The sequence below is a fragment of the Oryctolagus cuniculus genome, chromosome 2, assembly GCF_964237555.1.
Source record: "Oryctolagus cuniculus chromosome 2, mOryCun1.1, whole genome shotgun sequence".
Classification (NCBI taxonomy): domain Eukaryota; kingdom Metazoa; phylum Chordata; class Mammalia; order Lagomorpha; family Leporidae; genus Oryctolagus; species Oryctolagus cuniculus.
The window spans coordinates 98,521,271-98,546,629 of NC_091433.1; the positions used below are offsets into that span (position 1 = coordinate 98,521,271).

The window sequence follows — 25,359 nt, forward strand, 5'->3', positions numbered from 1 at the left end:
TGCAAGTACTTCACTCACCATTGTGTTGAATAATTATGTATGTTTAGCAAACTTATGCCTTTCATAAATATATTGAGACAGTGCCCCCAAGATGCCTGGAGCTAACTGTAAACAATTTTTGGGCAATTTAAACAAAAATAGCACACATTAAAAGAAACAACAACCAAAAGAAAAAGAAAAAAAGGTAGTTCCTCATCTTGTTAATTTCCCAGATCCTGTTCTGCAGTGGGCTGGGATTTTCACAATCCATACAAATCCCCTCAGTTTCAGAGCTGTGGGCTTCAACCCTAAGAAAGCAAATACTCCTTGATCTCTCATTCTTGTAAATTTGACTAAACCAAAAAGCTGAAATGTGGATATAGCTCCTAAAAGATGATATTTGCCATGGTCTCAACATTTTTTGCCCAATCCTCTCACCCAAGAGGACAATGTCAGGAGATGGTGGCTTGGATGTCCAGCCTGCTGAGCTCTGAGCAACAAAATAAATGTCTGCTGTTGATAACCTGCCCAACTGGTGCTATTTTGTGAAAGCAGCATGAATAGGCAATGGCAAAAATGTGTATTACATTTATTGAAGCAGGTATTCATAGAATCATTCATAAAGTTATTTCTTCTTAACCATGAGTTCTTTTCTAACTAAAGAAAAAATACTCGTATATTATAGTTTCATATGTTTCAAATACTCATCTATTTTCTTAAAATGATATATCAAATTCAACATCTCTGGCAACAGAAATAAACCATGTCTGCACTCTTGGCTTTTGCAAGCATGCCTTCACTGACATATGAGTTTGGTGTGCATCTTCCTACTCTTCTGGAAATTCAGAATTCAGCCCATGAAAATGATCACACAGAGGTAAGAAATCACAGGGACATGAACAGGGACCCTAAAAACGCTTGAGGCAGACATTTCTCTTCGGGACACCTGCATGAGTGCCCACTGACCCAGCTCATAGGAGTTGAGAGAACAAGGTGACTTAGACACAGCTAAATTTAAATCTTGTTCTAAATTAGCAATTTTGTGGCCTCTCCCCAATGCTCAGCACCAAAACATCTCCCCAGAGCTAAGAAAATGGAGCTCAGAAGAGCAGAAACTTGGACAGTGTCATTTCCTAATGGATGCTAGGCCATTGTGAGAATAATGCCTCTTTGAGGATGGCCCAAGTCCTTGGGCCCTGCACCCCATGGGAGACCAGGAGGAAGCACCTGGCTCCTGCCTTCGGATCAGCGTGATGCGCCGGCTGCAGCACGCCAGCCGTGGCAGCCATTGGAGGGTGAACCAACGGCAAAGGAAGACCTTTCTCTCTGTCTCTCTCTCTCTGTCCACTCTGCCTGTCAAAAAAAAAAAAAAATCCCTCTTTGAGAAAAACAGACAAAACTGGGCTGACGTTTTTGTCTCATGAAAGACAATCTCCAGGAATACAAAACTCATTTCCAATTTTTTTTCCTAATAAAATTTACCAGGAAACAGAGAAGTTAATACAGAAATCATTCACTGCTTTGAACAATGTTGTTCCATTCATTCCCTAGATGACTGCAGCAGATGGCATCGGGCATATTTTACTGATTTGTCTTTTTAAGTCCTTGTTTTTAAGATTGTTTATTTGAGAGGTAGAGTTACAGAAAAAAAGAGGGAGAGACATAGAGGTCATCCGTCTACTGGTTCACTCCTGAAAATGGTCACAACAGCTGGAGATGGGCCTATCTGAAGCCAGGGGCCAGAAGCTCCCTCTGGGTCTCCCACATGGGTGCAAAGGCCCAAGCATTTAGGCATCTTCTGCTGCTTTCTCAGGCATATTATCAGGGAGCTGGATTAGAAGAGGAGGGGCCGAGACATGACCTGATGGTCATATTGGATGTTGGCACTGCAGGTGGAGGCTTAGCCCACTATGCCACAATGCCATCCTTTTTAAGCTCCTTAAAATTTTAAGGGAGTATCTCTGGAAATTAAGGATATCCAAAACTCCGGGACCATGATGCCAAGTCTGATGAGGATTTCTTTGTGAGATTGACAGGGGCTAAGCCAACCATTGCAGGTTAGGGGACGTGACTGCCTTGGGCTTCTTGGAAACCCCAAGGACCCTGTGGGAGCCCTGGCTTGGTCACTGTAGGATACAGGAAAGGGAATCTGAACTTGGAGTCACTGACAAAGTTCACCACATTGTGTTGTAGCCACAACAGGCAAGAAAAGCAAGCTTCTGGGGAATGGAAGAAGCCACCGAGAACGTTCTAGAGAAAAGCAGCTGTAGGGCATGGAAAGCCAAGACACTCTGGCAAAAAGATCCCTGTGAGTGAGATCCCAGTGGAAAGAACAGGTCTTCAAAGAAGGAGGTACCTTTCTCTGAAGAGAGGAGAGAACCTCCACTTTGACTATGACCTTGTTTAAACAAGAGTCGGAGAACTCAGAGGGCTTCCATAGCCTTGGAAACTCATGACTGGAGCATAGGGAGATTACTGATGCCATAGACAGGAGTGTCAATTGGTAAAGTCAACAACAGGAGTCACGGTGCACTTACTCCTCATGTAGGATCTCTGTCCTTAATGTGCTGTACATTGAGATTTAATGCTATAACGAGTACTCAAACAGTATTTTTCACTTTGTGTTTCTATGGGGGTGCAAACTGTTGAAATCTTTACTTAATGCATACTAAACTGATCTTCTGTTAAAAAAAAATTTATCAATTCCCAACTTGACTCTCACTGGGATTAAACATGACAATAGGTCTGATCTGATTTCATCATCATTTAAAAAAATCATCTATTATTTTTCACTTTATGTTTCTGTGTGGGAGCAAATTGTTGAAATCCTTACTTAATGTATACTAAGCTGATCTTCTGTATATTAAGAGAATCGAAAATGAATCTTGATGTGAATGGAAGGGGAGAGGGAGTGGGAAAGGGGAGGGTTGCAGGTGGGAGGGACGGTATGAGGGGGAAGCCATTGTAATCCATAAGTCGTACTTTGGAAATTTATATTCATTAAATAAAAGTTAAAAAAAAAAAAGCAGCTGTAGGGCCGTCTTCTCAGCTGAGACTAGGCAGGCGGAAACCAGGGACTGGGACTCTATCCAGGTCTCTCAGGTGAGTGGCAGGGACCCGAACACTTGCACCATCACCTGCTGCCTCCCAGGATCCGCCTTAGCAGGAAGCTGGATTTGGGGGGTGGAGCTGGGACTGAACCCAGGCTTTGAGATATGAGACACAGCCACCTCAACCGTGAAATGCCCACACCAAGAGTCAGTGAGTAAAGCAACAATGAAAAAAAAAAAAAAACACAGAAAAGGCTTAAAAAATGAGAAATGAGGCATGGAGAGGCAGGTGTCTGCAGAAACACACATTTTCCTGTGTAATAAAAGGGGTTTTTTGTTGGTTGTTTTTCATACTATTTGTTGAACTCTTAGTGTAGGGTTAATTGTATATGTATAAAGTTAATTGAAAATAGTTCTTAGTAAAAAATAAGAATGGGACTAGGAGAGGGAGGAGGAAGAAGGGTGAGAGTGTGGGTGGGAGGGAGGGAGGGTGGCGTGGGAAGAATCATTAAATTTGTTTACATGAAATTCATGAAGTTTGTACACCTCAAATAAAAGGTTACAAAAATTTTTTAAAAACAGGAGTCACAAAGTCCCTCTTAGGGAAAGCAGGCTTTCTGGCAAGTTCTAAAATAATTCCCCTGTTGGAAAAATGTCTTTTGACTTCCTCCAAAATTATCAAAGAAAACCTATGATGACCCTCTGCCCCCAAAACAATATAACAATTAAAAAAAATAACACTATACCACCTCCTAAGTCACTGAGGTGGAAAAACAGAATTCAAGAGATATGCCTTGGTCACCCTCACTTTTCAGAATGGTGAAGAGCTGGGCAAGTGCAGGTCACAAAATGAAAAGCCTTATTCTCAATCACCCCGAAAGCAACTGCACATATCAGACATCAAGAGACACAGGAATCACAGGCTCAGAATGCCACAGCTTGGAAGGACTGTGTCTACAAAGCAAATATTTGGCCAACACTAGAGATGACCATTTGCAGGCAGTATGACCAGAGATATCCCACACACAACAACATTTTTTTACCCAAATGTGTGCATTTTATGCTCATTAACACTTCTCACCACCAACCATAAAACTTGGGGATTTATAAGAGATGCACATGGCAATCTTGTCCAAGTTTACACAGGAAGCAGCCTCCTGCTTTCAAGGAAGATGTGTACGTGCAGCAAGCTCATGTATGATAACCAATGCTTGGGGGAGGTTCCTTGTGTCCCAACCTGAGCTCCGGGCATTCCTCCCCTTCATCCACGATGCCCAGGGCTGCAACAAAAGCCCTCCCAGGAAGAACATGAATTGCAGGGAGGAAAAACATTCTGCGTGCTCTGGTTTGGGATTTGCAACTGCCAGACAGGAACTGGGTGCAGAGCTAATCTCCTGAGTCTCAAGGATAAGGAGAAACCCACAGAGGAAAATTCATTTGGTGGGCTCCAAGATGCTCAGGGCCATGCCCTTCTTCCTTCTTCTCACCTGTCTCAGTTCACATGCCGTGCATTGTCTCTGAGATCAACATGGAGCCAGCCGAGTCAATATTTAGAGTGGAAACATCCCCACCGTGGGCCACACAACTACCAAAACTGAATCATGAAGACACAGAAAATCTTAAACTGACCCATTAGTCAAGACACAGAATCAATCATAAAGACCCTCCCCAGACAGACAAATCCAGAACCTCATGGCCTTACTGCCAACTTCTACAAGACTTTTCAAGATGAATTCATCGCAGTTCTCAAGCTATTGGAAACCATTGTCCCTATAAGAAGCTGGTGTCTCTGATGCCAAAGAAGGTGCCATTGGTGCCATCCCCCAGCTGGAACACCTGCTCCTGGTCCAAGCCCCACTCGCCCTCATCTTCATCTTGGGGTTCACCCTCAGCCCCAGAGCTCCGGGCATTCTCATAGAGAAAGATCTGCTCATCAACATGCGCGGGGGCCAGGCGGTTCCTCTTGGCACTGACCATGTTGGCCGATGATCCAAAGAGGCGCTCAGGAAAGACACGCGTGGCCGCCACGCACCAATACTTCTGCAGCACCTTGGGCAGGCCAGGGAAGAGTGCTAGGCGATCCGACCACCACTTGAGGGGGTCTTCGTGGAGGCCGAGCAGCTTCTGTGACTTGAAATTGCTCAGCTCCTCCATAGCCTGGGCGTGCCACTCTTCCTGGTCCTCCCCACAGTCCACAGGGCAGAAGATCTCAGCCAACAGGTCGTGGATGGCGGTACTGGATGGGGGTGTGGATGCCAGCGGGAGCTTCTTGGCCGGCGGCTCTTCAGGTACAGGGTAGACCTTGTCCTCAGACGCTGTCGGCCCCAAGTGGGCATCCTGGGCCTTGTCGAGAAGACCCTTCAGCTCATCCACCACACGGTTCTCCACCTGCTGCCTCTTGAAAGCAGACAGGAAGGGCAGCCTCTTGTACCGTGGGTCCAGGAAGGTAGCCACGTTCAGGAACAGGTCCACCTCAGGGCTGTCCTGGTATGTCCTGGAGAGCTCCTTGGCAATGACCTCCTTAGCCATGCTGATCTCCTTGGGGTCCGTGTCCTTGGCACTGAGCGTGCTGTTCAAAAGCATGTGCAGAAGTGGCTTCACCATGCTGATGGCGGGGTACCTGGAGGTGGCCAGTGTCTCAGCCACTTGCTGGAAGGGCTGCAGGAGGTCCACGAGTCCCGCCACAGTGGTCCACTCAGCAGACTCCAGCATAAGGTGGTGGTTGTTGCTGTCCTCCACCAGCACAGCCGCTACAACCAACTGCTGCTCCTGGAGCCGCCGCAGCATGGCCAGCGTGCTGCCCCACCAGCACACGCGGTCACTCACGAGCATGCATGGTGGTGTGGCTACGCCCTGCTGCCTCTGCTTCTCATACAGGATGCACATGGCCACAGGCGAGTGCTGGAAGTACTCCACCAGTCTACGGCACCGGGAGAGCAGCCCGGCCAGCTTGGGCAACTGGAAGGCCTGCTGGATGGCCACGTCGAAGGCATGGCCGAGGCACGGCATCTGCACCGGGATGTCCAGCAAGGAGCAGGCCTTTGCCATGTCCCTCCCAGCATCGGTGGTGGCCCCAAAGACCTTGGTGCTGAGGCCCCACTCAATGAAGGCCTCGTACAGCACACGGGTGATGGTCTCTGCCATGTTATCTTCCGGCACCTCGAAGGTCTTCAGGCACCGGGAGCCCATGGACAGGCCACTGGGGGAGCCCACGCCCAGGAAATGGGCCGCCAACGTCACGTAGGCTCGGTTCTGGCTGTGGCTCCGCCACGTGTCCGTGGAGATGCCGCACCACGAGGCATCAGCCAGCTCCTTGAGCACGGCTTCCCGCACCTCCCCGTATTTCTGCGGAATGGCCTTGCTGGTGAAGAATTTCCGGCTAGGGAGCTCGTACTTGGGGTCGGCTGTTCTCAGCAGCACCCGGAAAGTGGGCTCATCGACGATGGACGCTGGGTACAGCCCCTCGCAGATGAGCCCCAGGATGGCAGCTGTGAGCTCCTGCTGCTTCTTGCTCTCGTAGCTGTGGCCGGCCTTGGCAGGGGCCGTGGTGGTGGCCAGTGTGTCCGGCACAGACTGCAGGGAGGATGCTTCCGGTTTGAGTCTGGAGAAGGCAGTGGCGAAGGCCTCACGCATCTGCTCAGTGTTGCTCTTGACGAACTCACAGAACTCCTCGGGGTGGTTCTTCTCCAGGTGGTAGGACAGGTTGGAGGTGTTTCCAGAGTAGGCGATCTGCGCCATGCAGATGCGGCAGTAGATCCTCTTCCACTGCAAGATGCATCCGTCCGCGTCTGTGTCGAAGCCAAAGTACTTCCACACCTTGCTCTTGGCACGGGGGTGGGCCACCAGCTTCAGGTCTGCCTGGGGACCTTCCAGACTCTTACTCTCCATGGCTTGTCCGCTGGGAGCCTTGCCTTGCCAGGTGGACGTCCATTCATCCGTGCGGACCTGCTATGAAGCAGTGAGACAAACACAGCATGAGCAAAGGGACCCGGGTTCGCACAGGCACCCTGAGCAACATGGCCCACACAGGAAGGAGCAGCTCCGTTTGGACTTACAGGGGGCTGCGGCTCACTGGGTCAGGTTTCCTGGCCTGCGGCTTCCGCCAAGCCGAGGGCAATGTAACACACAAGCCTGCTCTTTCTTCCAGCTGAATCCTATGCACATGTTCCAGCTGCAGGAAACATTTTTGCTTTTACACATGGCAGTTCAGAAGGGCCATCCCTTTCAGCTCATTCCTCAGAGCGGCTGACTGCTACTGACTGTTTTTGGGGGCCCACCAGGAACTGGGCACACGGGAGAGCTGCATAGGTCATTTTAGAGGAGGCTGCTTGTATCTAGGGAGCCCAAACACACCTAGGCAGACCCTGCACTGTCACTGCCCACTTGCCTTAGAGCTGATTAAGAGCAAAAACCCACATCCAATGGCACTGCAGCTGGAATTAAGCACACCTGAGAAGCAAAAGCAGGACTTTGCGTTCACTATGGAGATTATTTTAATTGGGGTAAGAGGCAGGAACACTTCCTACAAACTGTACATTGGAAGAAAATCTGTTTCAAACATCGCACACTCTAGATTTCACATAATCTGTGATCTGTGACCACGGATTTCTCCACACACGCGATTTCTGCAAGTGCAGCCCCATCTGAGGGCAGAAACATCACATCTGCTGTGCCCATCAGCGTGTGACATCATCGTGTGACATCATCAGCATCTTGCTGTGGTAATGTTGATGACCCAGAAGCCGGTGACCCTGGGGTTCCTGTTGTTGTTGACAAATGTCCAGAAGCTCCAAGCTACCATTTTGGACTGTGTCCATGACTAAGGAGCCCAAAAAGGAGGCTGGGTTTTCTTAAAACTGCTGGTTACATCTACAAGCTGTTGGAACATTAAATAACAAACTTGACCTCCCATGCATTTTCTGAGAATTTAGGGTATGTTCATAATCAAGCAAAACATATCTCACTAATGATGACTGTGGGTTGAAGAACAATTGAAGAGCGATTCACCAGCAGGTATCTTGGAGCTAAGCCTTATCTGCAAACAAGGTCTACGTAAACATAAGAAAGGTGTTGAGATGAGACCATCCTGTCTTAGAGTGGCCCCTAAATCAATTGAGAAGTGTCCTCATAGCAAACAGATGAGGAGATGAAGCCACAGAGAAACCACAAGATAGAGAAAGACGAGTAGAAAGATGTGGACGCCTGGAGCCACCAGCAGCTGGAAGAGGCAGGAAAGAGATATCCTCTCCCCGGAGCTTACACAGTAAACTTGACACAACTACAATGAATGGAACAGAGACATCAAAACACACACCCATCTCCCAAGCTGTAAACGGGACCTTAGTGGGCAATAGGGTTTTGCAGATTAATTCAGGGACAGATCTCAGGATGAAGCTGTCCCAGATGATGCAATGGCAGGTGTCCTTAAGAGGAGACACAGAGGAGAAGCCAACTGAAATGAAGGAAGATACTGCAGGGGTGCAGCTACAACCCGAAGAGTCTGGAGGAGGCCATGAAGGTGTCTCAGTCAGCTTGCTCTAGATGGCTTACCCAATGCACATTTCTCACAGTTCTGGAAGCGGGAAGCTGGAAGCCGGAAGCCAGAAGCCCCAGACCCAGTTGTTCACAGATTGGGTTTCCAGTGAGAACACTGTATTGGGCTCATAGAGGGTCATCTCCTGACTGTCCTCACATGGAAAGGAGAGCTCAATTATTCACCTCTCATGGGCCCCACCTCTAAATACTGGCACATTCCCTTCACAATGAAGGGCACAGAAAAACTCAGTCCATAAGAGAAGGATCCTTTGCTAAGGCCTCTGGAGGGAGCACAGCCCTACGAGCACCTTGAGTTCAAACACTGGCATCCAGAATTGTGCAAGAATACACATAGCTGTGGTTTTAAGTCACTCTATGAGTGGTATTTGGCTATGGGGCTATGGCACCCCAGTGGAAACTCACACAGTGGATGTAAAAGGATAAAGGGTATCAGGAGTGTCCACGTTGCCCCAGTGATGGATGGGGGCCATTCTGAGACTTCCTCACGAACACTTACACCAGGTAATGCTCACTTTCATGCAACGGTGCCTGCTGGAGACTTTATAGGATGATAACACTACCACGTGCCTGATTACCTAAGCATTCCTGGTTGCAGCAGCTTCCCAAAGGTGGGACAAGGCCGCAGTTACTGTGATGAGATTCCAGTGTTCTCTTGCGTACTCTCCAGTTCCCTCCTTTGTGAGATCTTCCTGTCATATTACCACCATTGTCACTGCCATCATCACCATCACCATCATCACCGTCATCATCACTACCCTCATTAGCATCACCATCACTGTCATCATCACCACCATCACTGTCATCAGCATCACCATTGTCATCATCACCACCACAGTCATCATCATCTATGATCATCTTCATCCCTTCGCGGGGACCACAGAGGTTCTATGGAGGCTAATTCTCTCACCATCATGATCATAACTATCCCCACCACCATCATCATTTGGTGGAAAGAGGTTCTGATATCTAGAACAAAGCTTGATAGTCTACTACTACTACTACTATTAATTTTATTAGAAGCAATTATTTCAACAGAGAATTGATATGGTTGGTATTTGGCTAAAAGAGACCCTGGTACCTAGAATTTGGATTTATATTCCATTATCACCACCACTGTGATTGAATGAGCTTCCATTAATTTTATTAGTAGTAATTATGTCAACAGGGGTTGAATAATCAATGGTTGGTATTTGGCTCAAAGAGATCTTGGTACCCGGAAGATTGATTTATATTCCATTATTATAGCCACTACTCCCATTACTTGCTACCTTGTCCAACTCTGCACCTATACAATGAGCTGCCACATTTCTCAGATTTTCCTTCTGGGATTTAATAATAATAAAAAAAAATGGATCACAAGAGAGAACGGTATAGAAACAATGTGGAAAAACCAGTTCCCTTCTACCCAGCAGTCAATATAGAAACAGAGAAAATCCCCAAACAAGGCCACTCTGCCCCATAACGTCTTGTCATTCTGGGCAAGTTACTTTTTGTTGAAAAATGATATATAGGGCAGGTGTTTCTTGTGGGGATTAAGACCCAGCTTGTGGTGTCCATATGCCATATCACAGGGTCTGAGTTTGAGTCCCACCTCCAACTCTGATCCACCTCCCTGCTATGGCCTGGGAAAGCAGTAGAAGATGGCACAGGTCCTTGGGCCCCTGCTCCCATGTGGGAGACCCAGAAGAAGCTCCTGGCTCCTGGTTTAAGTTCAGCCCAGCTCTGGCCGTTGCAGTGATTTGGGGAGTGAACCAGAGGACAGAAGACCTCTCTTTGCCTCTGCCTCTGTCCCTCTGAAACTCTGCCTCACAAAAAAAAAAAAAAAAAAAAAAAAAAAAGTAAATCCTTAAAAAAAAAAAAAAGAATTTTATCTGTGAACTACATGAAAGGTGTTCTGTTTCTATTTTTTAAAAAAAGTCTGAACTCTGAATTTGCCCATATGTTCTGCTTTGGGCCACTGCTTACCACTCACTAAACCACCAAGGCAGAGTACTCAGCCCAGCACCTGCCCATCCTGCATCTGCCTTTCAAATAACAATAAATAAATCTTTAAAAAGTGCACAGGAAAATAGAATTTAAGATTTATTCTGATTCAAAAAATGTTTACAAAGATCTATTTTCAGTTTACTTTATACTCATAAGATTAACCCTACACTAAGTAAAGAGTTTACACATTTGTTAAATACACAGAACAGAGGCATAGCAGTCTGGAGCCCCCTGGATGATTTTAATGTCTTAAAAGAGCACATGCAATTTTCAGATTCCAAGAATAAAATTGCCAGGTCTCCCATCCAGACTGGAACAGGCAAGGGTGGGAAATGAGGCGGGCTGATGGGCAATGACTAGCAGGTTCTGCCTCCAGTCAGTGTCAGGCAGGGGCGTGGAAGAGGGCTGGGTTCCAGACACAGACAGTTCCCTTGTCCGGTCAGAGGTAGGCAGGGGCGGGGAAGCAGTTCTGGGCGCAGACTGGCAGTTCCTTCCTCCAGTCAGGAAGAAATAGGGAGGGGGAACAGGGTGGGGTTCTGAGCACAAACTGGCATGGAGCGTCCCATACCAAGCTGCCGGTGCACCCCTTTCTCTCCTGGTTCAGTTCTAGGTCCGGTCAACTGCTGAGTGATGAGGAACTCCGGGCTTAACCAGAAAACACATTATATAAAAAGGACACATTTCACCTCACACTTACTTGTCATCTGCAAGTTTGCCAGTGTTTGCAACTCAAAGGAAGGTGTTTTTTCCAAGGCACAACCACAAAAGTGGCCTCTGACCGGAAGTGATTTTCTGCTGGCCAAGACCTCCCCGAGAGTGACATCCCCAGCCCCCCGGTCCCCCACCCCCGACCCCGAGATATACAACTCCTCCAAGGCACTCTGCCCACCCTTTCCTGGCATGGCCTCTGCTAACTGACCCTGGGTTGGGGAGCGAGGTGGGTCGCATGGGACAGCCATGCAGAGCGCAGGGCCACAAGCTGAACCCAGGCAACGGGGACAGGCGCCTGAGGTCTGGAGCGCAGGGCGCAGGTGCCCGGGTAACCTCGGCCATGGCCCTGTGTGGACTCGGAGGATCTTAAAGGGAGACCCCGGCCCACGGCAGGTGGCAAGGGGGTCTTCCGGGTGAAGGGGCAGTGCTTGGGTAGGGGAGGAGCGTGCGCCCCACAAGGACCCCATGGCCTCTGATCCCGGCTGCTCCAGCGCCTCCCACGCCAAGGTAAAGCCCCGCACCCACCCCTCACCACCTCCAGGCGCCGCCCAACCCCACCCCAGGGGTCTCAGGGAGCACGGAGCGCGCCCCGGGTCCAGCGCAGCCGCCGCCGCCGCCACTGCGTCTGCTCCGACGTTAGAGCGCCACCCCGGTCCGTGCCCGCGCCCACCTCTCACCACCTCCACGGTGCTGCCCAGCCCCACCCCGGGGGTCTCAGGGAGCGCGGAACCCGAACCCCAGGCCCCGCGAAGCCGCCGCCGCCATAACGGCCCCACCCGGCCCCCGGCCCGCGCCACCCGCCGGCTCACCTAGCTCGGTGAAGCCCCCGCCACAGCGACGCAGCGGCTGCGCCAGGATCACCGCAGTCCCCGCCGCGCAGACCCGCAGGTCCGCCCGCGCCGCAGACAAAGGCGACATGGCGGCCCCAGCGCCGCAGCTGCCGCCACTTCCGCACCGCCCGCCCGCGGCGCTTGGCACTGCACTGCTGCACGGCCCAACGCGCCGCCCCCGCGCCCGCCTGCCCGCCGGACCCCCAACCCTGACTGCCTTCTCCCACACACACCCCACCTCGCCCCCACCCCCGCCGCCTCGGAGCGCGGACCCCTCCCCGTAGCCCCTCCGGGAGCTCTGCCTGGATTGCTGACTCCGGCCAGGCCCGCGAAATCCTCCCCACAGCCCCGCCTAGGCCCTCGTTGACTGCACCAGGACCCCCTCCCAGACTGCTGAGTCCAGCCCGGGGACCGCTTCCCCAAATCCCCTCCAGGAGCTCCCCGTCCAGCTGGAAACCCCTTGCCCATTCCCTGAGCCCGTAGACCCACAACAGGGCCCCACTTGAACTGCAGACCTCTGCTGGGCCTGTGGACCCCGGCCCAGACCGCTTAACCACAGACACGTCCCCGCGGAGACCCCGCTGGGGCTGCAGACCCCCTGATGTAGGCAGACTGGATTAGATTTGTGAGCTGACAGACCACGCCTTTACCACGCCTCCTGTGTGATCTCCTGCCCCTACCTGACCCCACCTGTATGCCCGCCTGCCAATCAGGCTACATAACCACTCCCCTTTGGAGTGGTTAAAAGGCCTGAAACAAGGTGGGTCAGGCACTTTCCCTATTATTGACCATTGTTACCCTGTTGCCCTATGCCTTTGGGCACCTGGCCTTTGGGCTGCCCGTGATCTCTGCCATGATAAGCTGCCAATGGTAGCTGCTCATAACAAAATGCTTACACGGGCCGGCGCCGCGGCTCACTAGGCTAATCCTCCGCCTAGCGGCGCCCGGTTGCCCTTCTTCCAGGCCAGCTCTCTGCTGTGGCCAGGGAGTGCAGTGGAGGATGGCCCAAGTGCTTGGGCCCTGCACCCCATGGGAGACCAGGAGAAGCACCTGGCTCCTGGCTCCTGGCTCCTGCCATCGGATCAGCGCGGTGCGCTGGTCGCAGCGCGCCGGCCGCGGCGGCCATTGGAGGGTGAACCAACGGAAAAGGAAGACCTTTCTCTCTGTCTCTCTCTCTCTCTCACTGTCCACTCTGCCTGTAAAAAATAAATAAATAAAAATAAAAAAAATAAATAAAAAATGCTTACACGTGGCTCTTGACCTACTCTCTGCTAGGTAAAGATCTAGACTTCGTTTCTCATTTAGATTGAGCCCTCACTTTCCTATGCATTTCTCACTGAATAAAAAGGTTGAAAAACTTCATGTCATCTGGTCTATTTGCGCCAATATTCAGAGCCCACACAGCTTATTAATTTCAGAAATATGAATAAGCAAATCAGTATCACCCCTGCCTAAACCCCCACGTAGATGGCAGCCCCCCACATCCTAGCAGGGATCCCTGCCTGGACTGGTTACCTAGCTTGCTAACTCCCACCCACACCTGCCAGTACCTGTACCATCCCCCTGGACTGCTGACCAAAGCTCTACCAGCAGACCCCCGCCCATGTCCCCACCAGGACAGTCCCCTGCATTGCAAGCCCCACCCAAATCTGTTCCTACCATATACCACCACAGCCAGCCCTCTGATGCCCTCACTCAGCCTCTGCTGGGACCAGAGACCCCATGCCACTCCATCTGGAATTCAGTCCTGACAGTGCCTGGACCTTACCTGCCCCCATACCTGGACTCCAGACCCCCCAAGCAGGCCATCTCACCTCCCAAGAGAAAACTCTAGACCCCCGAGTCTGACTCCCCCACAACTGCTCCCCTAAATTGTAGCCCCCCCATTGAAACTTCAGACCTCCACTCAAACTTGGAACCCATTCCATTGTGGGACCCCTCTTCACCCCCACCTATCCACTGTGACTCTGTAGATTAACCCACAGATATCGGCCCCACCACCACCACCAGAACCCTCTGGAACCTGCCCCTTCCCAGACCCTATCAAGATCCAGTGAGGATCTTCCCCGTGAGGACCCAAGACTCTATACTGCACACTCTACCCCACGGGGGACTCTGACCCACTATGGGAGCTGAGCCCCATGGACACATTTGGCCCACAGAGCTCTCCCCCGTAGACAGCTGGGATTTCCCAGTGGCTGTCATCAAATGCACAATAAAGGCAAAAATCTTGGTTTCTGGAGGAGCTAGTGTTGGGGGCCTAGGAACCAAGTGGTTTAGGCAGGTTTGTTTATTTTTTCTTTTCTTTTCTTTTCTTTTTTTTTTTTTTTAGATTCATTTATTTATTTGAAAGGCATAGTTAGAGAGGCAGAGCCAATGCAACAGAGAGAGGTCTTCCATCCACTGGTTCACTACCAAAATGGTCACAATGGCCAGAGCTGGACCTATCCAAAGCCAGGAGCAGGAGCTTCTTCCTGCTCTCCCACCTGGGTGCAGGGACACAAGGACTTGGACCATCCTCTATTGCTTTCTCAGGCCATTAGCAGAGTTGAATTGGAAGTGGAGCAGCAGGGACTTGAATGGGAGCCCTCTCTGTCTTTCTCCAAAGAAAGTTCTCATGTGTTTTAAGGGTTCACGAGACAGCCCACCAGTTTAATCTAGACAAAATCCTGCTACTTCCAATTCCATAGCCTTTTAGACACCATGTCAGACCTGCTCCAGAAATTTGGCGGGGAAGGGTAGTTAGTGCATAGACACTTCCAGGAGGGGTTGGCTATGACTCAACCTAGCCTACTTTGATCTGCACACTGTTGTGTGTTCATTGTTTTTTTTTTTTTTTCTGCCCCTAAAAGAACTCACCCAAAGCTGAAGGTGGTAAGGATTCTGCCAGGGCCCAGGCCTCCCTGGTGAAGGTGGGCCAGCATGGCAGCCCCTAGTGGCCAGAAGAGAGAGCATGGCAGGTTGCCAAGGGGGCACCAGGTCATTTGGGGGCTTTTCATGGGTAAAGTGGGATTAGGTCCTTCTACTTAGGAGTCCAAGACAGTGTTGATAAGTTAGTGTCTTCTGTTCTAAACATTTATTGATTGATTGGTTAGTTTGAAAGGCAGAGGGAGAGATGGAGAGATAAATCTGCCATTTGCTGGTTAACTTCCCCAAATGGCTGCAGCAGCAAAGTGTGAGCCAGACCGAAGCCATGGGATGGGAGCTGCACCCAGGTTCTCCCACGTGGGTACCAGGAGCCCAAGCATTTGCACATCTTCTGCCTTCCCAGGTGCATGAGCGGAAATCTGGATCAGAAGCTATAACAGTAGCTAGGACTCAGCACCAACCCCTAAGTTAATTTCCTTTAAAAGCAAAAAGGCCAAGAAGGAGGTGTGCATTGGTCCTAGTGGTTGTGGTGACCTAGTGACATATGACCTAGTGGTCCACACGTTCAATTTCTGACTCCAACTCCTTGACTGCAACTTGCTACTCATGCAGATTCTGGGAGGCAGCCATGATGGCTTGAGTGACTGGGTCCCTGCCACCCACATGGGAGACCCAGATGGAGCTCCTGGCTCCCAGCTGTGGCCTGGCCCAACCCTGGCTGCTGTAGGCATTTGGAGGGGAAGGGGGTGAACATTGCTCTTGTCATCCATTTGGATGCTCCCTTTGGTTTAACCTATGACCGTGTTTTATTTTCCATTTCTGTGTTTAATTCTTCCAAGTCACTGGCCCTGGGGCCAATGCAGGCAGAGGCTTGTCTCCAATTTAAATCTTACGAAAGGGTGCATGGCATGAATAGGTAGCCCTGGTGTAATGCTGGCGTCCATATGGGCAACAGTTCAAGTCCTGGTTCTGCCACTTCCCTTCAGCTCCCTGCTACTGTGTCTGGGAAAGCAGCAGACAATGTCCCAAGTGGTTGGCTCCTGCCATCCCCTTAGAAGAACTGGATGGAGCTCCAGGATCCTAGCTTTGACCTGGCCCAGGCCTGGCTGCTGCAGCTAACTGGGGAGTTGCTGGGTCACTCCCCAAATATTTACAGGGACCTCAATCCAGGTTTCCCATGCAGGTGACAACTACAGGAAATGTCACTTACTGCTCCCTCCAGGGTTCTATCTGCAGTTTTCCATCCTAATTTTTTAAAAGAAATGGAAGCATTTTCATAAGCCCCTAAAAGTTCACAGAGCCTGGGCTCTGTGCCTTCTTTATTGGATCATTATTTATTGGATCATGTTGACCCTGTTTCTTTTTGGATTTTTTTTTAAAAAAGGGAAAGTTTGTGTATATGGCATAGTAGTTAAAGTGCCTCTGGGGATACTCACATCCCGTATAAGAGCACCTGGATGCAAGTTCTGGTTGTACCCCCGACTCCAGCTTCCTGCTAACGTGCACTCTAGGAGGCAGCAGTGATGGCTCAAGTGCTTGGGTCCATGCCACCCACTTGGGAGACCTGGACTGAGCTCCCAGCTACTTGCTTTGACCTGGCCAAGCCATAGCTGTTGCATATATTTGGGGGAAATTAGGAAATGTTGCTTGCTCTCTTGAATGCAACACAATGGTTTCTGTCCCAGCTCTATGTGTCATGGTCTTCCCATCTGTTCTCCCCATTCTGTCCCTGGTCCACTTCCCCCTGGAAGCCTTTATGGCCAGCATCCACCTTGACACCATTTGATCTTGACCACTAGCCTCCAAGTGTTTCCCTGCCTGGTGAGTTTCCCTCCCCTACTGTAAGTATGTGATAAGAAATCTATGTGTTTACAAAGTTGGGGTGTTGGGTTCTGTGGGAGCATCCTGACCTCCCCTTGGGAAGAAAGCGGGAGACTCAGATCAACATCCATGACATGTGTAACCCTAACTATGCATTACAGCTCTGTTCTTGTGAGCTCAGCAGAGCGTGGTGGATTAGCAATCATCCCTGTGTGGTGTTCTATATCGGCACTGGGTGATGCCCCACATCCTGGGGACAGGGATGTGTTCCTTTGGGACTCTCGAGAACTTTCCTAGGAGTTTCTTCCTTGGGCTGCCCCTAACTTGTATACTTTCCCTGTGACAAAATAATAACCACGGGGCCAGTAGTGTGGTGTAGTAGGTAAAGCTGCTGCCTGTGGTGCTGGTATCCAACATGACCACTGATTTGAGTCTCAGCTGCTCCTGTTTTGATCCAGCTCCCTGCTAATGCCCCTGGGAAAGCAGTAGAAAATAACCCAAAATGCTTGGTTCCCCACACCCATGTGAGAGACCTGGAAGAAGCTCCTGGCTCCTGGCTCCTGGCTTCAGATCGGCCCACCTGCAGCCATTGTAGCCATTTGGGGAATGAATCAATAGATGGAAGCCCTCTCTCTCTCTCCCTTTACGTCTCTCTCTCTATCCCTTTCTCTCTCTCTGTAACTCTGACTTTCGAACAAATAAATAATCTTTAAAAAATGTTTGCAGGACAATGAAATTAAAAGGTAAGCTTATTTGGGGTCAACAATTCTGAAACTTGGTGGCAGCTGTGGGTTGTGAAAAAACTATGCACAGATTTCAAGATTTTTTGGATTAAAAGGCATTTATCTTTCATTTCTGTTTTTTTTTTTTTCACAATGTTTTTGAAGCACCCCGTACCCAGTGGGAGCTCAGGGAGGTTGTTTGCTGTGTAGAAGATGGCAAAAGAAAAACATCTGGAAGAGGCAACTTAGAGCATTTGGAAAGAAATCTGTGTCTGGGCCGGCTCACTAGGCTAATCCTCCGCCTTGCGGCGCCGGCACCCCGGGTTCTAGTCCCGGTCAGGGCGCCGGATTCTGTCCCGGTTGCCCTCTTCCAGGCCAGCTCTCTGCTGTGGCCAGGGAGTGCAGTGGAGGATGGCCCAAGTGCTTGGGCCCTGCACCCCATGGGAGACCAGGAGAAGCACCTGGCTCCTGCCTTCGGATCAGCGCAGCGCGCCGGGCGCAGCACACCGGCCGTGGTGGCCATTGGAGGGTGAACCAACGGCAAAGAAAGACCTTTCTCTCTCTCTCTCTCTCTCTCTCACTAACTCTGCCTGTCAAAAAAAAAAAAAAATCTGTGTCTGAGGCACAGGATGAAACAAAATAAACAAAGAATTAACAAACTGCTGAGCAAACAAAAGTGTTGGCTAAAGTTACTAGGAGCTAGATTGGATCTTAATGCTGAAGAAAAAGACCTGTTCCTTTTCTTTTCTGTTTTCCAAAATACCTACTCTGAGGATGCTGACCCATTCCCCAACCAATCCTTGCCTATTGTTCTCCAATATTCACCTGACATCACTTGGTGGCTTCTCATGGGGGACTAATACATTTGTATGTTTCTAGAAGAAATCATAAAACTAAAATTACTTTCCTCAACCCTAAGGACGTTGCCCTAGGCACAGGAGTGAGAAAAGAATAAGCCACATTACCTGGGGAAAATTCTAGATTAGAATAGATTTTCTGGAGTAGAACATTCTGGGGCCAAAGATGCAGTAAAAACTTGGTCGGAAATATGGAAAAAAAATAAAGAAATGGTTCAGAACTTATTTTCAGCTATCTATGCCATGACCATTTCAGAAGAAAGTAAGGCACAAGCTATATAGAGACGTATCAACAGATAAAAATCCTTTTATGACTTAACTGCTTCCAAAATAGGTTAGAGCAAATTTGATGTGTGTAAAAATTCATAATTTAGCGGAGCCAAGATGGCGGAATAGTGAGGGCACGCACCGATAGTCCGGGAAAATTTAGTTTAATAAAAGGGGAGTTACGGTAGCCTCAGAAAAAAGAACCAGGAAAATATTGCAGACAAAACTCTTCTGGATCCAGTGGGCGTGAATCGGAGGACCTACTGGGAGAACAAGGTCGCCCACCGCGCGCGAAAGCCGAGCCGCAGGACCGAGCCGCGGGACTGAGCTGCGCAAGCTGCAGGGTCTGCGCGCAAGTGCTCGAAGGGGAGTGCAACAGCGGGGAGACTTGGGACGTCCAGGGCTCCGAGTCCACACATCGGCACTGGAAGGGGAGCAGACCTGCGTGGAGAGCATGGGAGCCCACAGTTTGGGACACCAGCGGCAGACTCAACACACCAGCACTGGAACGTGAGGTGAGCCGAACCTCAATAACCCGAGACACCGGCAGGCAAGCGGAGAGAGGAGACTAGAGGGAACGACCCCCGGGGCGGGGGGGACTTCACCAAGCTAACTGGAAGAGAGAGAGAGGGAAAAAAAAAAAAAAGGTGACTGGTACGGACACGGGTTTCTCTCTCTCCGCTCACCTCTCAAGGGCGAGCAAGACAAAGAGCAGGCGCCATCTTGGACATACGTCATAAGCAGAGCGACCTCAGGTCTGCACCGGCCCTGAGCCTAGCAGTAAAACCTGACTCTGGGTGGGGCGAATTAACAGGAGATTAGGACCTAGTAAATTTGTGGTGCTACTGAACTGAGACTGTGAAAAAAGAGACGGTGGGGGAGAGAACTCACGGAATTCACGTGAGCACTCTCCAGAGACGCTACAATTCCGTAACTTTGGCAACCCAGTGGGAGACTGAAGGAGAATTTGAGCCCACTCTAAGGGCCGAACAGATTCCCTGTGTGGTCCTTGGGAAAGAGCTTCTGATCTCTGGCTCCTGTGGGTATATCATTTGCCTGCTAACTACCTCCAACTTCGTTCAGCTGTGCAGAATAACTTCCCTTTTGAATCAAAAAAAAAGAGAGAGAGAGAGAGAGAGAGAGGTTTACCACGCCTAACCTGGGAGTGTCACCTTTGGCACACCAAACAGAGCTCTCAGGCCACACCCATCTCAAGCCCTAAGGCTCCATCAAAAACAGATAGTCCACTTAATCTAGAGTCATAGTATAACAAGAAAAAGCACCACAGTGAAGAAACCAAATATCTCCAATATGACAAATAACAAACGCAAAAACCAAGGTAATAAAAACAAGGAAGTCACCATGAAGCCCTCAAATGAAAAAGACACCCCAATTCAAGATTATGAGGATGATGACATAGAAGAAATGCAAGAAGCAGATCTCAAAAAATTGATAAGAACATTAAGAAGTTCTCAAAAACAAATTCTTGAACTACAGAAATCCTTAATGGACAAGATAGAAAATCTCTCTTGTGAAAATGAAATATTAAGGAGGAATCAAAATGAAACGAAACAACTAGTACAACAGGAAACTGGGATAGTGACTGAAGTGAAGAATTCAATAGATCAAATGAAAAACACAATAGAGAGCCTTACAAACAGAATGGGAGAAGCAGAAGAGAGAATATCGGACTTAGAAGACAGAGAACAGGAAAGGATACAGTCAGACCAAAGAAAAGACGAGGAAATTAGAAATCTAAAACATATTGTCGGGAATCTTCAGGATACTATTAAAAAACCCAACATTCGGGTTCTAGGAGTTCCTGAAGGCATGGAGAGGGAGAAAGGATTAGAAGGCCTTTTTAGTGAGATATTAGCAGAAAATTTCCCAGGTTTGGAGAAGGACAGAGAAATCCTAGTACAGGAAGCTCACAGAACCCCTAATAAACACGACCAAAAGAGACCCTCACCACGACACGTTGTAATTAAACTCTCCACAGTGAAACATAAAGAAAAGATCCTAAAATGTGCAAGAGAGAAACGTCAGATTACTCTCAGAGGATCTCCAATCAGACTCACAGCTGACTTCTCATCAGAAACTCTACAAGCTAGGAGGGAATGGCGAGATATAGCCCAGGTACTAAGAGAGAACAACTGCCAGCCCAGAATATTATATCCTGCAAAGCTATCATTTGTGAATGAAGGTGAAATAAAGACTTTTCATAACAGAAATTGAAAGAATTTGTTGCCACTCGTCCAGCCCTGCAAAAGATGCTTAAAGATGTGTTACACACAGAAACAAAGAAACACGGTCATCAATATGAAAGAAGGTAAAGGAAGGAAACCAAGGAAGGAAAGCTCACAGCAAAAGATCACAGGGAATTCAAAGCATATATTAGAATTTATCTTTGGCAAATGGCAGGGCAAAGTTACCACTTATCATTAGTCACATTGAACGTGAATGGCCTGAACTGTCCAGTTAAAAGACACCGTTTGGCTGATTGGGTTAAAAAACAAAACCCATCTATTTGCTGCTTACAAGAAACACATCTTTCCAACAAAGATCCATACAGACTGAAAGTGAAAGGCTGGAAAAAGATATACCATGCCAACAGAAATGAAAAAAGAGCAGGCGTAGCCATCTTAATATCAGACACCATAAACTTTACCACAAAAACCGTTAAGAGAGACAAAGAGGGACACTACATAATGATTAAGGGATCAATTCAACAGGAAGATATAACAATTATCAATGTATATGCACCTAACTACAGGGCACCGGTTTATCTAAAAGATTTGTTAACGGACTTAAAGGGAGACTTAGACCCCAATACAATAGTACTGGGTGACTTCAATACTCCACTCTCAGAAATAGACAGATCAATAGGACAGAAGATCAACAAGGATACAGTAGATTTAAACGACACTATAGCCCAAATGGATCTAACAGATATATACAGAACTTTCAATCCTACAGCTAAAGATTATACATTCTTCTCAGCAGTACATGGAACCTTCTCTAGGATTGACCACATACTAGGCCATAAAGCAAGTCTCAGCAAATTCAAAAGAATTAGAATCATACCATGCAGCTTCTCAGACCATAAAGGAATGAAGTTGGAAATGAACAACTCAGGAATCCCTAGAGCATATGCAAACACATGGAGATTGAACAACATGCTCCTGAATGAACAATGGGTCATAGAAGAAATCAAAAGAGAAATCAAAAACTTTCTGGAAGTAAATGAGGATAACAGCACAACATACCAAAACTTATGGGATGCAGCAAAAGCAGTGTTAAGAGGAAAGTTTATATCAATAGGTGCCTACATCAAGAAATTGGAAAGGCACCAAATAGATGAGCTTTCTATTCACCTCAAGGATCTAGAAAACCTACAGCAAACCAGACCCAAATCTAGTAGGAGAAGAGAAATAATTAAAATCAGAGAAGAAATCAACAGGATTGAATCAAGAAAAACATTAAAAAAATCAGCCAAACGAGGAGCTGGTTTTTTGAAAAAATAAACAAAATTGACACCCCATTGGCCCAACTAACTAAAAAAAGAAGAGAAAAGACACAAATCAATAAAATCAGAGATGAAAAAGGAAATGTAACAACAGACACCACAGAAATAAAAAGAATCATCAGAAATTACTACAAGGACTTGTATGCCAACAAACAGGGAAACCTATCAGAAATGGATAGATTCCTGGACACATGCAACCTACCTAAATTGAACCAGGAAGACATCGAAAACCTAAACAGACCCATAACTGAGGCAGAAATTGAAACAGTAATAAAGGCCCTCCCAACAAAGAAAAGCCCAGGACCAGATGGATTCACTGCTGAATTCTACCAGACATTTAAAGAAGAACTAACTCCAATTCTTCTCAAACTATTCAGAACAATCGAAGAAGAGGGAATCCTCCCAAATTCTTTCTATGAAGCCAGCATCACCTTAATTCCTAAGCCGGAAAAAGATGCAGCACTGAAAGAGAATTACAGACCAATATCCCTGATGAACATAGATGCAAAAATCCTCAATAAAATTCTCGCCAATAGAATGCAACAACACATCAGAAAGATCATCCACCCAGACCAAGTGGGATTTATCCCTGGTATGCAGGGATGGTTTAATGTGCGCAAGACAATCAATGTGATACACCACATTAACAGACTGCAGAAGAAAAACCATATGATTCTCTCAATAGATGCCGAGAAAGCATTTGATAAAATACAACACCCGTTCATGATGAAAACTCTAAGCAAACTGGGTTTGGAAGGAACATTCCTCAATACAATCAAAGCAATCTATGAAAAACCCACAGCCAACATCCTATTGAATGGGGAAAAGTTGGAAGCATTTCCACTGAGATCTGGGACCAGACAGGGATGTCCACTCTCACCACTGCTATTCAATATAGTTCTGGAGGTTCTAGCCAGAGCTATTAGGCAAGAAAAAGAAATTAAAGGGATACAAATTGGGAAGGAAGAACTCAAACTATCCCTCTTTGCGGATGACATGATTCTTTATTTAGGGGACCCAAAGAACTCTACCAAGAGACTATTGGAACTCATAGAAGAGTTTGGCAAAGTAGCAGGGTATAAAATCAATGCACAAAAATCAACAGCCTTTGTATACACAGACAATGCCATGGCTGAGGAAGAACTTCTAAGATCAATCCCATTCACAATAGCTACAAAAACAATAAAATACCTTGGAATAAACTTAACCAAGGACGTTAAAGATCTCTACAATGAAAATTACAAAACCTTAAAGAAAGAAATAGAAGAGGATACCAAGAAATGGAAAAATCTTCCATGCTCATGGATTGGAAGAATCAATATCATCAAAATGTCCATTCTCCCAAAAGCAATTTATAGATTCAATGCAATACCAATCAAGATACCGAAGACCTTCTTCTCAGATCTGGAAAAATTGGTGCTGAAATTTATATGGAGGCACAAGAGACCTCGAATAGCTAAAGCAATCTTGTACAACAAAAACAAAGCCGGAGGCATCACAATACCAGATTTCAGGACATACTACAGGGCAGTTGTAATCAAAACAGCATGGTACTGGTACAGAAACAGATGGATAGACCAATGGAACAGAATTGAAATACCAGAAAACAACCCAAACATCTACAGCCAACTTATATTTGACCAAGGATCTAAAACTAATTCCTTGAGCAAGGACAGTCTATTCAATAAATGGTGCTGGGAAAATTGGATTTCCACGTGCAGAATCATGAAGCAAGACCCCTACCTTACACCTTACACAAAAATCCACTCAACATGGATTAAAGACCTAAATCTACGACCTGACACCATCAAGTTACTAGAGAACATTGGAGAAACCCTTCAAGATATTGGCACAGGCAAAGAGTTTCTGGAAAAGACCCGGGAGGCACAGGCAGTCAAAGCCAAAATTAACTATTGGGATTGCATCAAATTGAGAAGTTTCTGTACTGCAAAAGAAACAGTCAGGAGAGTGAAGAGACAACCGTCAGAATGGGAAAAAACATTTGCAAACTATGCAACAGATAAAGGGTTAATAACCAGAATCTACAAAGAGATCAAGAAACTCCACAAAAACAAAACCAACAACCCAATTAAGAGATGGGCCAAGGACCTCAATAGACATTTTTCAAAAGAGGAAATCCAAATGGCCAACAGGCACATGAAAAAATGTTCAAGGTCATTAGCAATCAGAGAAATGCAAATCAAAACCACAATGAGGTTCCACCTCACCCCGGTTAGAATGGCTCACATTCAGAAATCTACCAACAACAGATGCTGGAGAGGATGTGGGGAAAAAGGGACACTAACCCACTGTTGGTGGGAATGCAAACTGGTCAAGCCACTATGGAAGTCAGTCTGGAGATTCCTCAGAAACCTGAAGATAACCCTACCGTTCGACCCAGCCATCCCACTCCTTGGAATTTACCCAAAGGAATTTAAATTGGCAAACAAAAAAGCTATCTGCACATTAATGTTTATTGCAGCTCAATTCACAATAGCTAAGACCTGGAACCAACCCAAATGCCCATCAACAGTAGATTGCATAAAGAAATTATGGGACATGTACTCTATAGAATACTATACCGCAGTAAGAAACAACGAAATCCAGTCATTTGCAACAAAATGGAGGAATCTGGAACACATCATGCTGAGTGAAATAAGCCAGTCCCAAAGGGACAAATACCATATGTTCTCCCTGATCGGTGACAACTGACTGAACACCAAAAAGGAAACCTGTTGAAGTGGAATGGACACTCTGGGAAACGGTGACTTGATCAGCATAGCCCTGACTGTTAATGAACAACTTAATACATTATCCCTCTTAGTAGTTTTTTTTTTCTGTTCTACTTAATATGACTGGTTTAATTCTGTAATTAATACACAGTTATTCTTAAGTGTTGAAATTTAACTGAAATGTGATCCCTGTTAAACATAAGAGTAGGAATAAGAGAGGGAAGAGATATATAATTTGGGACATGCTCAAGCTGACTTGCCCCAAATGGTAGAGTTAGAAACATACCAGGGGACTCCAATTTAATCCCATCAAGGTGGCATGTACCAATGCCATCTCACTAGTCCAAGTGATCAATTTCAGTTCACAATTGATCATAATGAAAGGACTAAGAGTCAAAGGGAGCACATAAGCAAGTCTAGTACCTGCTAACACTAACCGATAGAATAAATAAAG

The 25,359-nt window shown here is 47.5% G+C and overlaps 1 protein-coding gene across 4 annotated transcripts; it reads right to left on the bottom strand.

Moving 5' to 3' along the window:
* Nucleotides 1-551: 551 nt before the first annotated feature.
* Nucleotides 552-12,271, bottom strand: ZBED1 (zinc finger BED-type containing 1). Of its 4 annotated transcripts, none has more exons than XM_008250571.4 (2): nucleotides 12,092-12,271; nucleotides 552-6,974 (listed from the first exon to the last, which is right to left on the bottom strand). In XM_008250571.4, exon 2 carries the CDS (start codon nucleotides 6,915-6,917, stop codon nucleotides 4,800-4,802), a length of 2,118 nt encoding a protein of 705 aa, XP_008248793.1. In that variant the 5' UTR covers nucleotides 6,918-6,974; nucleotides 12,092-12,271; the 3' UTR covers nucleotides 552-4,799. The 4 variants fall into 4 exon arrangements, with proteins under 4 accessions (XP_008248793.1, XP_008248792.1, XP_008248794.1 ...); XM_008250570.4 differs by having other exon boundaries at nucleotides 552-6,977; XM_008250572.4 differs by lacking the exon at nucleotides 12,092-12,271 and adding an exon at nucleotides 11,269-11,398 and having other exon boundaries at nucleotides 552-6,977.
* Nucleotides 12,272-25,359: the final 13,088 nt, after the last annotated feature.

What these genes read in the sequence shown, in the direction of transcription:
- ZBED1 (XM_008250571.4), bottom strand. Translation starts at nt 6,917, where the DNA reads ATGGAGAGTAAGAGTCTGGAAGGTCCCCAGGCAGACCTGAAGCTGGTG.